The 14,460-nt window shown below is 35.5% G+C and overlaps 1 protein-coding gene across 2 annotated transcripts in view; it reads left to right on the top strand.

Annotated features, from left to right (window-relative positions):
- The window catches only part of lztfl1 (leucine zipper transcription factor-like 1), a 51,638-nt gene extending 37,893 nt beyond the window's left edge, over positions 1-13,745 (top strand). The window contains exons 7-11 of one of the 2 annotated variants that reach the window (XR_014531578.1): positions 2,202-2,279; positions 2,520-2,696; positions 4,431-4,534; positions 7,070-7,148; positions 10,334-13,745. Coding sequence is in view for 1 of the 2 variants with exons in the window: in XM_083530039.1 (XP_083386165.1) it covers positions 2,202-2,279; positions 2,520-2,696; positions 4,431-4,534; positions 7,070-7,088 (378 nt within the window). In the remaining variant the exon portion in view is untranslated. Of the gene's footprint in view, positions 1-2,201; positions 2,280-2,519; positions 2,697-4,430; positions 4,535-7,069; positions 7,304-10,333 lie in introns of those variants that run through there. The other variant, XM_083530039.1, reaches the window with a different exon arrangement.
- The last annotated feature ends 715 nt before the right edge of the window (positions 13,746-14,460 follow it).

Below are 14,460 nucleotides of genomic sequence, written 5' to 3'. Positions count from 1 at the left end.
AGTGCACTGGCTTGTGCCCCCCTAATGGCTGGGTTGGTTTATTACATTAGACTAAATGTAATAAATATACTAATATTTTGACATGCTATTTTTTTTGGCTGTAGGCTATATTTGTCACAATTAAAAAAAAATGTAGTTTACAGTCTAAAATATATAATATTTTGACTTTCTTAAATAACTAATGGAGAACTCTTGAATGATATATCTTTATATATATATATATATATATATATATATATATATATATATATATATATATATATATATATATACAGTGGGTACGGAAAGTATTCAGACCCCGTTAAATTTTTCACTTTTTGTTATATTGCAGCCATTTGCTAAAATCATTTAAGTTCATTTCTTTTCCTCATGAATGTACACATAGCACCCTATACTGACAGAAAAACACAGAATTGTTGACACTGTTGCAGATTTATTAAAAAAGAAAAACTGAAATATCACATGGTCCTAAGTATTCAGACCCTTTGCTGTGACACTCATATATTTAACTCAGGTGCTCTCCATTTGTTCTGATCATCCTTGAGATGGTTCTACACCTTCATTTGAGTCCAGAAATTTTTGATTATACTGATTGGACTTGATTAGGAAAGCCACACACCTGTTTATATAAGACCTTACAGATCACAATGCATGTCAGAGCAAATGAGAATCATAAAGGTCAAAGGAACTGCCTGAAGAGCTCAGAGACAGAATTGTGGCAAGGCACAGATCTGGCCAAGGTTCCAAAAATTTTTTTGCTGCACTTAAGGTTCCTAAGAGCACAGTGGCCTCCATAATCCTCAAATGGAAGACGTTTGGGACGACCAGAACCATTCCTAGAGCTGGCCGACCGGCCAAACTGAGCTATCGGGGGAGAAGAGCCTTGGTGAGAGAGGTAAAGAAGAACCCAAAGATCACTGTGGCTGAGCTCCAGAGATGCAGTCGGGAGATGGGAGAAAGTTGTAGAAAGTCAACCATCACTGCAGCCCTTCACCAGTGGGGCTTTATAGCAGAGTGGCCCGACGGAAGCCTCTCCTCAGTGCAGGACACATGAAAACCCGCATGGAGTTCTCCAAGATCGTGAGAAATAAGATTCTCTGGTCTGATGAGACCAAGATAGAACTTTTTGGCCTTAATTCTAAGCGGTATGTGTGGAGAAAACCAGGCACTGCTCATCACCTGTCCAGTACAGTCTCAACAATGAAGCATGGTGGTGGCAGCATCATGCTGTGGGGGTGTTTTTCAGCTGCAGGGACAGGACGACTGGTTGCAATCAAGGGAAAGATGAATGCGGCCAAGCACAGGGATATCCTGGACGAAAACCTTCTCCAGAGTGCTTTGGACCTCAGACTGGGCTGAAGGTTTACCTTCCAACAAGACAATGACCCTAAGCACACAGCTAAAATAACGATGGAGTGGCTTCACAACAACTCCGTGACTGTTCTTGAATGGCCCAGCCAGAGCAATGACTTAAACCCAATTGAGCATCTTTGGAGAGACCTAAAAATAGCTGTCCACCAATGTTTACCGTCCAACTTGACAGAACTGGAGAGGACCTGCAAGGAGGAATGGCAGAGGATCCCTGAATCCAGGTGTGAAAAACTTGTTGCAGCCTTCCCAAAAAGACTCATTGCTGTATTAGATCAAAAGGGGGCTTCTACTAAATACTGAGCAAAGGGTCTGAATACTTAGGACCATGTGATATTTTAGTTTTTCTTTTTTAATAAATCTGCAACAGTGTCAACAATTCTGTGTTTTTCTGTCAGTATTGGGTGCTATGTGTACATTCATGAGGAAAAGAAATGAACTTAAATGATTTTAGCAAATGGCTGCAAAATAAAAAAGAGTGAAAAATTTAAGGGGGTCTGAATACTTTCCGTACCCACTGTATATATATATATATATATATATATATATATATAAAATTTGTGATGCACCTGCATGTTAAAAATAACTGTAATTAACTTATCACTCATGCATACATACAGTACATACATGCAAGGCATACCCTTTTGATATGGCTCTCAATGAAACAATTTTGTTTTAGCTCTGATGTATTTCATCAGACAGGTGCTCTTATTATGACAATTTTTTTTGCTGTGATTTATTTGCTGATTTGTTATTTAAAATGCCATCTTTTATACGGTAGCATACCTGGAGCAAACATACCACATTTTTTAAATGCTGCTGTTGTGTTGCAGGCCATGAATGCCCTAGATGAGAAGTGTGAGGCTGAGAGGGCCCTGACTGATCTTCAGAAAATGCAGGGAGATCAGCAGGTTAGTCTGTATGGCACCCTAAGATGTGTTTCCCCAACCTCTATGGTTGGCCAAGCAAACTTTATTTATCTTCTGTGATTGGATAACTAGATATGATAATTAAGGTTTTGTCATTATTAAAATTTTGCTATTCATTACTTAAGCAAATATAGAACTTAAAGTTTTATTTTATCTATAAATTGGATATAACATAATAAAACCCCATACATTTTATAAAGGCACATTTTGATTGTCCTTCAGCATGCCATGCAAGATAAGGAGATTTCTAGACTGGAGGACACTGTGGCAGCCATGCAGATTAATTTTGAGAAGACACTCAGCACCAGTTCTGCATCACAAAAGGAACTACAAAACAGCCTGGTGTCCGCTAAACATGAGCTGCTCCGTGTTCAAGATCAGCTTGCCCTTGCTGAGAAGGTATTCATTTTGAATGTTTCTAGTGTACAACATTGAAGCTAAATAATCATTGTTCAAATACAGATTTTACAGATCTCACTTTGATGTCTTTTTAAGGAAGATTTATACATGCTGTTAACCAGTGTTGTGCTCGTTACTAAAAAAAATAGTAACTAGTTACAGTTACTTCATTCAAAAAGTAACTCCGTTACTTTGTTGATTACTTACACCAAAAAGTAATGCGTTACTGTTAAAAGTAACTTTTTAGTTACTTTTTTAAAGAACCTTCTTTAATGTTCCCATTAATGCCCTTTTATGCTTTATGATCTATACAAACAAAAAAACTGACTTAAACACAAAGTAATTTTTAAACACTATTTTATTAAAGTCAGAGCAGCACAAACTGAATATATCACAAGGATTTCTGAAATAAATAACAAAACAAGCTGAATAATATATTCACAATCAAAAACTAAAGTGGCTTCTGCTGTTGTGTTGAGCTCTTAAAAATGTTCCTTTCACAGCTGAAGTATGAAAACTATCAACAATGTAGAACAGAACACCGGGTTAGCTTCTAGCTACTAGCTCCTCAGGCATGGAGGTCCTGGAGGTGTTTCAACAGATTGAAGTTGCTGTTTATCGCAGAAGATACGAGCTTCAAACCAGAAAGACACAACTTACGTTTGACTTAAAAGGTTTTGTCTTTATACTCAACTAAAGTGAAATAATGACCATATTTCCACTTTGAGAAACTCGTCTTGCTCTCGCCTCGACTCGAGATTGCTGCCGCACAGACCTGAATAAACGGAGACACGACCACAGTGCGTCGTCTTCCTGTTTACAGTGGTTTATCCACCAATCCTATAATGCGACGCTGCTGTAAGCAATTTAGGCTGTAGTCTACACTTCAGCCGAAATTACTTTATTTAAAAAAGTAACGGGTAACGCACCATACGGTAACGGAGTTACTTTATTTTTAAAAGTAACGCTACCGGTAACGCGTTACTGCCCAACACTGCTGTTAACTATGCTTACAAAAGGTGGCACTCATATATACACTCGTAAATAGCACTTACTTGCAGTGTTGCTTGCACACTCAAAGTATTTCTGCAAGAAGTTATTTCTGCAAGGTGCAATACAATCATAAGTAGCAGATTTAGTATAGCACCATCTGACTCTGTCTCAAAGCATATAGTTATGTACTATTTGTTATTATATATATATATATATATATATATATATATATATATATATATATATATATATATATATATATATATATATATATATATATATATATTAGTATAGTATAGTATTAAAGTTAGGTAGGGCATTTTCTGCTGTGAGTCCCCAAAAGCTGTGGCGAAGGCTAACAGGTTAAGCACTAATGATTTCTTAGGTAAATGTTTGCAAATTAATAAATGTATGATATGAATAAATTAATTTGTATGCATAATAATAAATATGGTCAATTGTTATTCAGTATTATGGGGAACTATTGTTAGCAATTTTTATAAATATCAAAATATCAGTAGCTGAAGTACTGAAAATTATTTAGAATATGTACACACTAACACTAGTGACCTGTGTGTCAAATTCTTCACCATGTTAGATTAGTACAAAGACCAGGCAGCATAACTATGCTATGCTGCATAGTTCATCAACAAGTTCCATAAAAATTGGTGGTAAAAAGATGGTTATGGGGATAAAAATATGGTTGTGTCACAAAATGCACAAATGTGTGTGTTTATTTAGGAACTAGATAAGAAGTTTCAACAGACAGCTGCATATCGGAACATGAAAGAGATTCTGAGTAAGAAGAATGACCAGATTAAGGACCTCAGGAAAAGACTGCAAAGGTCAGGTCTACTTTAATATTTAATATATATTTAAGTAATTATCCATGTTTATAAAGTGCACATGAAAATGCACATTTATAGTTTTTTTTTTGTTTTTTTGTTTTTTATCAATTTACAAAATGCAAAGTGACTGAACAGAAGAAAAATCTAAAACAAATAAATTTTTGGTATGACTACCCTTTGGCTTTTTTAGGATCAGTGTCAGGTGTATGATTAACCAATTATATCATGCAGGTGCTAAATTCTCATAAATTTCATATCTAGGTTGAAGCCCAGTCATTTAACTGAACAGAAAAATAGAAGGTTTAAAACTGGCTTAGAAACAGACAAACTCTGCTACTAAGGTGAGGGTGTGGAAGTTTTATGTCACAATTCATACACCATGGCAAGACTGAGGTCAGCAACAAGACACAAGGTTTTTTGCATAGTGCATGAGCAAGGTTTCTCGCAGGTAAAAATGTCTAAGCAAACTGGGATTTTAAGATATGCTATTCAAGCTATTTTGAAGACGCACAAATCATTTAGCAATGTTAAGGACTATAGATGCAGTGTTCAGCCAATGAAACTTAATACAGCAGATTAGACACATCATGCTAACTTCTCTTCAATGTCAGAAGATGTCCAACAGTCACTTTAGCAAAGAACTGTCAGAAACCAGTGGGACCCAGGTAAATTCGTGTAGAGAAATCTGGCCAGAAATGGTATTAAAATTTAACAATTGTGGCTAAAAAGCCATATCACTGATGTGGAAACATTACTCAAACCATGCATGAAAACATAGGGATTAGGGTACAGAAAAATGGCACCAGGTTCTCTGAACTGATAAGTCAAAATTTTGAATATTAGACTGTACTAGGAGGCAAGTTGTTTGCTGAAGGGCAGAAGAGCAGTACAATAATGAGTGTTTGCAGGCAGCAATGAAGCATGGTGGAGGTTCCTTGCAGGTTTTGGGCTGTATTTCTGCAAACGGAGATGGATATTTGGATCAGTGGTGTCCTTAGTGCTGATAAATACAGGCAGTTATATTCATCTTGCAATACCATAAAGAAGGTGTCTGATTGGCCAAAAACTTATTCTGCAGCAGGACAATGACCCCAAACATACAGCCAACGTCATTAAGACTATCTTCAGTGTAGAGAGAAGAGAAGTTAGAATACACAAATATATTTATATTTTTTTTGTTATCAAAAAATATTGGAACATGTAACTGATGGGTAACTTTAAGTCGCTATACTGATCATTTTTCACAAAGATATTTTTGCTGTTTTAAAACATCTTTTAGCACAAAATATTTACATAAGCATAAAAATGCTTCTACAACCCACAGCTATGAATATAATAAATTATTTTTGTACATTATTCATATAAAATATAAACCTAACAGTTAAAAATTATATTGTAATTGTTATTTTCTTATTGTAAAATGACTATCTTAAATATATCTAATAATCCATTGATGTGTAGAAGATCAGAGCAATGATTTTGTATAACTTCACAGTAGTCAGTTCATATATATCGTATTTTAAGTTTTTTGGAAAGTGTGTAAAATGAAAGAAGACAATTAAAACATTTTATTGCATCGTGCATAGCTTAAACTAATGGCCTAATGTGCAACATCAGGGTCTCTTTCAATATTTATATTATCAACTATTCAATAACATCAAAACTGAGTGTCACACGAAGGCTAGAGGTGTGCTAATTGCTTAAATTACTTTTGTTACTGCAAAGTGATATATAATTATATTGTTCACTATTTCTGTTTTTCTTTGTTTGGATTGTTTAAATGCAATGTTTTTTTAAATGTAGCATAACAGAAACTCCCTGCTAGCTGTACTGTAGTATATAAGAGTCATCTATTATTTGTTTGTTGCTTTTCATGTTTTTATTCAGTTAAGAAATGTATTCAATTAAGAAATGATTATTCATTATAGTTTTATCAATGTTGAGGTGTGCTTTTTAGTGATAGGTGCGTAAATGTGGAACTTTTTATGCAAACTGCAGTCATAAGCAGACTGTTTAAATGAATTACAGTCCAAAGTCATCTTCATAGTTCTCAAGTTGCTCAGTAACTTAATGGATATTTAGGCTTTTCATGTAAAGACATCATCATGAATGGACATTCCGTGCCACCCAGAGGAGGTTGGGTTCCCTTTTGAATTGAACTGAATTGAATCATCAGCTACAGTACAGTTTTTCATTTATTCTTTTTCATTAATATTGTGCAGGACTAGTGATAGTAAAAACCACATGATAGGAAAATACGTGTTGTGCTTTTCTTTAGGTTTAAAAAAAATTAAGCTATTTTCTGTATATCTGTAAGATTTAATGTTTAAAGCTCCAAAAACACAGCAATTTCAAGTTAGTTAGATTAGAGCTGCAAAAGCATTTACATGTGCAACTTTGTCACTTCTGCTTGCATATTTGTTTTTTCTTTCTTTTTCGATCAGGGTTGTTAAACCTACAAAAATATTATTCTGATAATTGAGATCATGATTGTAATCAAATATGTCATATTCTTCTGTGCTTCCTCCACAGATATGAGTCTGATGATTGAAGTCCTAAATCATAGAAAATGGCTTGTGTGAGGGTGCTTTATGGGCAAAAAAGCGCAGAGGTCAGTTTTGGTCAACACTTTAAACTTGTCAAAGGGACTAAAGAAGCACTTTTTTTCGTCTGAATCTAAAGATTGTGTGTTGTTCATCATAAACCAAAAAAAAAAAACTACAAGCATTTTAATATTTCCAATTAAAGCTCCCACTTGGTTATTCATATTCTGTGTCTCTCAGTATGTCATCTTGTTTATGTACCTAGTACAGCGCATATATATATATATATATATATATATATATATATATATATATATATATATATATATATATATATATATATATATATACATACACACACACACACACACACACACACACACACACACACACACACACACACACACACATACAGTATATGCCGTTCAGCATGTCAGTAAGGTAGGACCTTGTTTTAAATGTTAAAATGTGTGTATATATATATATATATATATATATATATATATATATATATATATATATATATATATATATACACACACACACATACATATATATATATATATATATATATATATATATATATATATATATATATATATATATATATATACACACACACATACATACATATATAGATATATAGATATATATATCTTTCTGACTACACACAGTTCAAATTTGTCTATATGTGAGCTTGAATATCTTCCACCTTCAGCATACTACTAAATTCTTTTAAGACTAAATTTGGATTTACTTAAGTAAAAACCTTTTCAAAAGTATCAACAGAATAAAAAATTTTCTCAAAGGGGTAGAAGTATTACACTCCAGCAAAATATATACTACTGAATTCACTGTTTTTGTTCTGCAAAGGGGACATTTTGAATGATACCAAATTTGTAGGGGTATGGTTTTGGGAACTTCCTCTTGCTACTTAAAGAAAATGGCATCCATCATCACAAGGACATTTTATGGAATGAAGTATCATTTTCATTGAGCAAATTTCTCTTGAAATGTTTTATTTTATATGAAACTCTGAAAACCACTTAGATTTTTAATCGATTGTGTTTAAAAAAATGGTGAACATTTTGTTTTAAGTTATCAGAGGCACAGAGAATTTTACTGCAAATTGTTTATGAAAATTCAGATATTGAGTTATCTGGTAAGGATGATTAAGATGCTTGAGTGTTTGAGGTAGACGTTGATGACTCGGTTTTTTTTGGAGAATGAGTTTCAGACAGGGCAAGCTAAGGCAAAAGAATCAGAACCGTCCAGGATTACAATGTACACCTATTCTTAGTATTTTAAATATATTTCTTTAAACATTTACACAGAAATGATATTACTTACATTATTTTATTAATGGGCATTGGAGAACAAGCTGTTCTTTATTTGGCAGAGTCCATTCCCTGAGGAACGCACCTGTTCTTTGACCAGTTCTTTACAACTGTTGACCTAGGTGACCTTCCATCATTCACCCTGATTGAGAATTGGCTCGCAGGAACTGGAACACTCATGAAGAACAAAATTCCAAAGGAGTGAAATATTATAGGTGATCAGACCATTAAAAGGAAAGAAAGAGGGGCATTTGAAATGGTGGTCAGACCAATCCTCCGTTATTAAGCTTGACAACAAGCCAGCAGTCATAGCATTTACTGCACATTAAGCCTCAAGACACACACAGTAGTTGATTTAAGAAAGACAAAAGGTACACTTGTGTGAAAAAGTGTTTGCCCCCTTCCTGAGGTTTTTTTTTGCATGTTTGTCACACTTTAATGTTTCAAATTATCAAACTAATTTAAATATTAGTAAAAGATAATACAAGTGAACACAACATGCAGTTTTTAAATGAAGGTTTTTATTATTGTATTATAACCAAAATCAAAAACTACATGGCCCTGTGTGGAAAGTGTTTGCCCCCTTAACCTAATAACTGGTTTAGCCACCCTAAGCAGCAACAACTGCAATCAAGGGTTTGCGATAACTTGCAATGAGTCTGTTACAGCGCTGTGGAGGAATTTTGGTTTACTCATCTATGCAGCATCTGAACAGGATTCAGGTCAGGACTTCGACTAGGCCACTCCAAAGTCTTCATTATGTTTTTCTTCAGCCATTCAGAGTGGACTTGCTGGTGTGTTTTAGATCATTGTTCTGCTGCAGAACCCAAGTTTGCTTCAGCTTGAGGTCACGAACAGAGGGTCGGACATTCTCCTTCAGGGTTTTGGTAAACAGCAGAATTCATGGTTCCATTTATCACAGCAAGTCTTCCAGGTCCTGAAACAGCCCCAGACCATCACACTACCACGACCATATTTTACTGTTGGAATGATGTTTTTTTTCTGAAATGCGGTGTTAGTTTTACACCAGATGTAATGGGACACACACCTTCCAAAAAGTTAAACTTCTGTCTCATCAGTCCACAGAATATTTTCCCCAAAGTCTTGGGTATCATCAAGATGTTTTCTGGCAAAACTGAGAGTAGCCTTTATGTTCTTTTTGCTCAGAGTGGTTTTTATCTTATAACTCTGCCATGCAGACTATTTTTGCCCAGTCGCTTCTTTATGGTGGAGTCATGAACACTGACCTTAACTGAGGCAAGTGAGGCCTGCAGTTCTTTGGATGTTGTTGTGAGGTCTTTTGTGATCTCTTGGATGAGTCGTCGCTGTGCTTGTGGGGTAATTTTGGTCGGTCGGCCACTTCTGAAAAGGTTCTCCATCGTTCCATGTTTTTGCCATTTGTCAGTCCCAAAGCTCCAGAAATGGCTTTATATCTTTTTCCAGACTGATAGATCTCAATTACTTACTTTCTCATTTGTTTCTGAATTTCTTTGAATCTCAGCATGATGTCTAGCTTTTGAGAATCTTTTGGTCTACTTCACTTTGTCAGGCAGGTCCTATTAAAGAGATATATTAATGGTGAACAGGTTTGGCAGTAATCAGGACTGGGTGTGGCTAGAGAAATTGAACTCAGTTGTGATAAACCACAGTTTTAACAGGGGGGCAAACACATTTTAACACAGGCCATGTAGTTTTGGATTTTGTTTTCCCTCAATAATAGACCTTCATTTAAAAACTGCATTTTGTGTTCACTTGTGTATTCTTTTACTAATATTTAAACTAGTTTGATAATCTAAAACATTAAAGTGTGACAAACATGCAAAAAAAAAATAAATAAATAAGGAAGGGGCAAACACTTTTTCACACTGAAGAAACCACTGAAGTTCCTTGAAATAAAAATTCTACTTGATAAACAGTTATTCACTTGGGGCCAAGAAGGAATGTTCAGTGAGTGAAGATGACTACACTTCTCTACGTCCAAAGCGAAGACCACAGCCAAATGCAGCTCTGAGACACTATGGCGGGATCCATCTTTCAAAAAAGGTGGTTGAAGCACATGCATCCAGGAGTCACAGATCTGGTTGTAACAGCAAAGCATATGTAATGTGTAGTAAGTGCAAGGTATTCCTTTGTGTTTTAAAGAAGGTGATTTGCTCATTGAAATATAATTCTCAGAAAGGCATAAAAGTTCCAACACTACACAACTGTACCCACAACTGGATCACTTGCACCCAAAGCACTCATTGTAAATGAGATGATCACAGATAATAATCTCGATGCACTCTGTCTCACTGCAAACTATGCCCTAGGATTATCATTTGTGGACTTATTAAACTCTTTTGGGGTTAAACAAAACATCACCAGACCAACTCATTGTTTTAACCACACACTTGACTTAATATCCAATGAAGCAGACGTCACTGATATAGATATTTTACCTCAGAATGATGACATCACAGACCATTACCTCATTTTGAACACACTACCGGTAGCCGTGTTTCACCACGTTAACGACCTGGTAGGACTATTGTTTCGACCACTAAGGACAGATTCATAAATAACCTGCCTGATTTATCTCAATTTCTCACTAAACTCATAAATGCTAATAATCTTAATGAAATGACTAACAACATAGCTTCCGTTTAAAAAGGTTAGAGAAAAAACACCTGCACCTTGGTATAACAGTCATACGCATGCCCTCAAGAGAACAGTCCGTAATCTGGAGAGAAAATGGAGGAGAACTAAACTGGAGGTATTTAGAATTGCGTATAAAGACAATATGCTCAGCTACAAACAGGCGCTAAAAGCTGCTAGAGCTGAACACCTGAGCAAACTCATAGAAGACAAAAAAACAATTTCAGGTTCCTTTTCAGTAAAGTAGCTAAATTAACAACAAATCAGGTATCTGAAAAATATATTCCATCCCAGTTTAGTAGTGAGGACTTTATGAATTTCTTCACTGAATAAATCAATAGTATTAGAAAAACAATTGTGGCAGTCCAACCTCTGACAGCATCTCCTGACCCAATCTCACCTAAAACTCCACAACTACACTGCTTTACATGTGAAGGACAGGAAGAGCTGCATGATGTTATTACTGAAGCTTAATCAACAACATGTCAGTTAGATCCCATTTCAACTAAACTACAGAAGGAATTGTTACATATAGCTGGTTAAACTCTTCTAAATATTATTAACTCCTCACTATCGTTAGGTCATGTCCCTAAATCCCTCAAGTTAGCCGTTATTAAGCCTCTCATTAAGAAACCTTATTTGAATCCAAACACGTTATCAAATTACAGACCCATTTAAAATCTTCCATTTATGTCTAAGATTTTAGAATAGATTGTCTGCCCAGTTATGTTCCTACTTACAAGAGAACAATATCTTTGAAGAGTTTCAGTCAGGTTTTAGGCCCCATCATAGCACAGAAACTGCCCTAGTTAAAATCGCTAATGACCTGTTTTTAGCTTCAGATCAAGGCTTCATCTCGCTGTTAGCTTTACTAGATCTTAGTGCTGCATTCAACACTATAGATAATGATCTTCTCCTAGATCGCTTACAAAATTACATCGGCATTCAGGGATAGGCATTATCTGGTTTAAATCCTACCTGTCTGATCGTTACCATTTTGTAGACTTAAATGGAGAGCTATTCAGGTTAATGCAACTAAATGATGGCGTGCCACACGGTTCAGTTCTAGGACCCCTGCTTTTCACAATATACATGTTTCCCTTAGGAAATATTATTAGAAGGCATGGAATTAGCTTCCACTGTTATGCTGATGATACCCAGCTTTATATCTCATCGCAGCCAGACGATACAGCTAAATTTTTTCTCGAATATCTGAGTGTGTTAAAGAGTAAAAGATTGGATGACTCATAACTTTATATTATTAAATTCTGATAAGACAGAGATTTTGCTCATCTGCCCAAAAACCAGTACACAGGAGCTTCAGCATTTCAACCTGCATTTAGATGAATGTTCTGTAACTACTAGTTCAACGGTAAAAGACCTGGGAGTTATTTTAGACAGATACTTTTAAAAATAATATCAACCATGTTACAAAAACAGCCTTCTTCCACATTAGAAATATTGCTAAGCTAAGAAAAAAGATAAGAAAGCTATAGAAAATTGTCTATATCTTATGCACAGAAGCTCGTCCATGCGTTCATGACCTCCAGAATAGACTATTGTAATGCATTACTAGGTGGATGTTTCTCACAAGGTCGAAAAAATAGGATCAAATAACCCCAATCTTATCATCCCTACACTGGCTACCTGTTAAGTTTCGAATCAACTACAAACTACTGCTTCTTACTTACAAAACACTAAATGGTTTAGCTCCCAATTATCTTTCCAGTCTTCTAACATGCTACAATCCGTCACGCTCCCTGAGATCTCAAAACTCTGGACTTCTAGTAGCGACTAGAATAGCAAAGTCCACTAAAGGCGGTAGAGCATTCTCACATTTAGCTCCTATACTTTGTAATAGTCTTCCTGACATTGTTTGTGGCTCAGACACAATCTCCCAGTTTAAGTGCAGATTAAAAACGTATCTTTTTAGCAAAGCCTACACATAACAAACATCACATCATAACCTTGTGCTCCAGAACATCTGATCGCATGCACATTATCAACTTGTACTGTTAATGTCATGAACAGCAGCTACGCTAATTCCTCTCCACAGCTTCTCTTTCTCTACCCATCCCGAGGCATCCTGAGGTTGCTCCAGCTCCAGTCACGTCCCACCTTATGAAGATTGTGGACCTTTTAAAGAAGTAGATGCCGACCCCACAAACATCCCGAACCATAGCAGTGCCAATTGGATCCCACTTCATGTGGAGTTTTGTCATTGGACCTCCTGAAGTGTTTAAAGGTCATGGTATGGAGAAGCTGGTGTTGGATCTGTGATGATCGCAAATGTTGAGCTTTATAATGAGTTGCTCAGTAGCTCCTGGTTTTATAACCACAATGACTGTAAAAGACTGTAGAAAGATCATTACTTATACTCATCATCTTACACTCCAGTGCTCATGTTAGTTCTCACTATCCAGTGTTCTGTTTAAAGACTATATTCACACTCTTTATATCACCCAAATGAGGATTAGCTCCCTTTTTTGAGTCTGGTTCCTCTCAAGGTTTCTTCCTCATAACATCTAAGGAAGTTTATTCTTGCCACAGTCGCCACGGCTGCTCATCAGGGATAAATGCACACCATTCACCTTAACTATTAATTTCTGTAAAGCTGCTTTGAGACAATGTCTGTTGTGAAAAGCGCTATAGAAATAAACTTGACTTGAACTGTAGTTTCAGTCAAAATCTTTATATTGACTTTGGTATTTTTTTTGGGAATTACTTATAGTCATCATGGTTCAGTTTCACATATACCATGCTGTAGCGGATGCATAATATTTTTTAAATAAGAATTACATAAGCATCTGGGGACATTGTGTGTAACCTGCATGCATTCTTACTAAGCATTTGTAACAGGGACACTATAATAGTTGTAGTACAGAGAATGTGGCTGTGAAATATTTTGAATTTACTTTTTATAATGTTGAAAACAGCAGCTTCAAGGCAAAACACTTTTTATAAGTCACTGTTAATGTATAGATTCCTCATCGTCCACACCACATTAGGCAATATTAAACAAAGAATGTGATGTTACCCGTTTGCATACACATGCACTGACAATTCTATTAAAACTAAAAAGTCCTTATTGTAACAAGTTCTCAAAAACAATATAAAAAAATCTAATTTACTTAACAACTTAAAATATTTATAAAAAAAATATGAGGTTAGTACTGTTTTACTTCAATTATGGATTTAAAATTGGAATCATGCAGAGGTGAAGAAGTTCTTGGTGCTTAAATCTCCAAAGAGCTCTCCTAGAGAATCCACACAGACACAGTAGTGAGAGCAGCCTATCTGCATTTTTACTTGCTGCAGAGAATGGGCATTTTCTCTGACATCATTCCAGACATTTATTACTGCACCTCTAAGTGCATTCCGCCTGGCTGCATTACTCTTTTACAGAGTA

This window comes from Silurus aristotelis (assembly GCF_946808225.1).
Source record: "Silurus aristotelis genome assembly, chromosome: 25".
Classification (NCBI taxonomy): Eukaryota; Metazoa; Chordata; class Actinopteri; order Siluriformes; family Siluridae; genus Silurus; species Silurus aristotelis.
The sequence above is the reverse complement of the archived record's forward strand: the minus strand, read 5'-3'. Positions and strand labels throughout refer to the sequence as shown.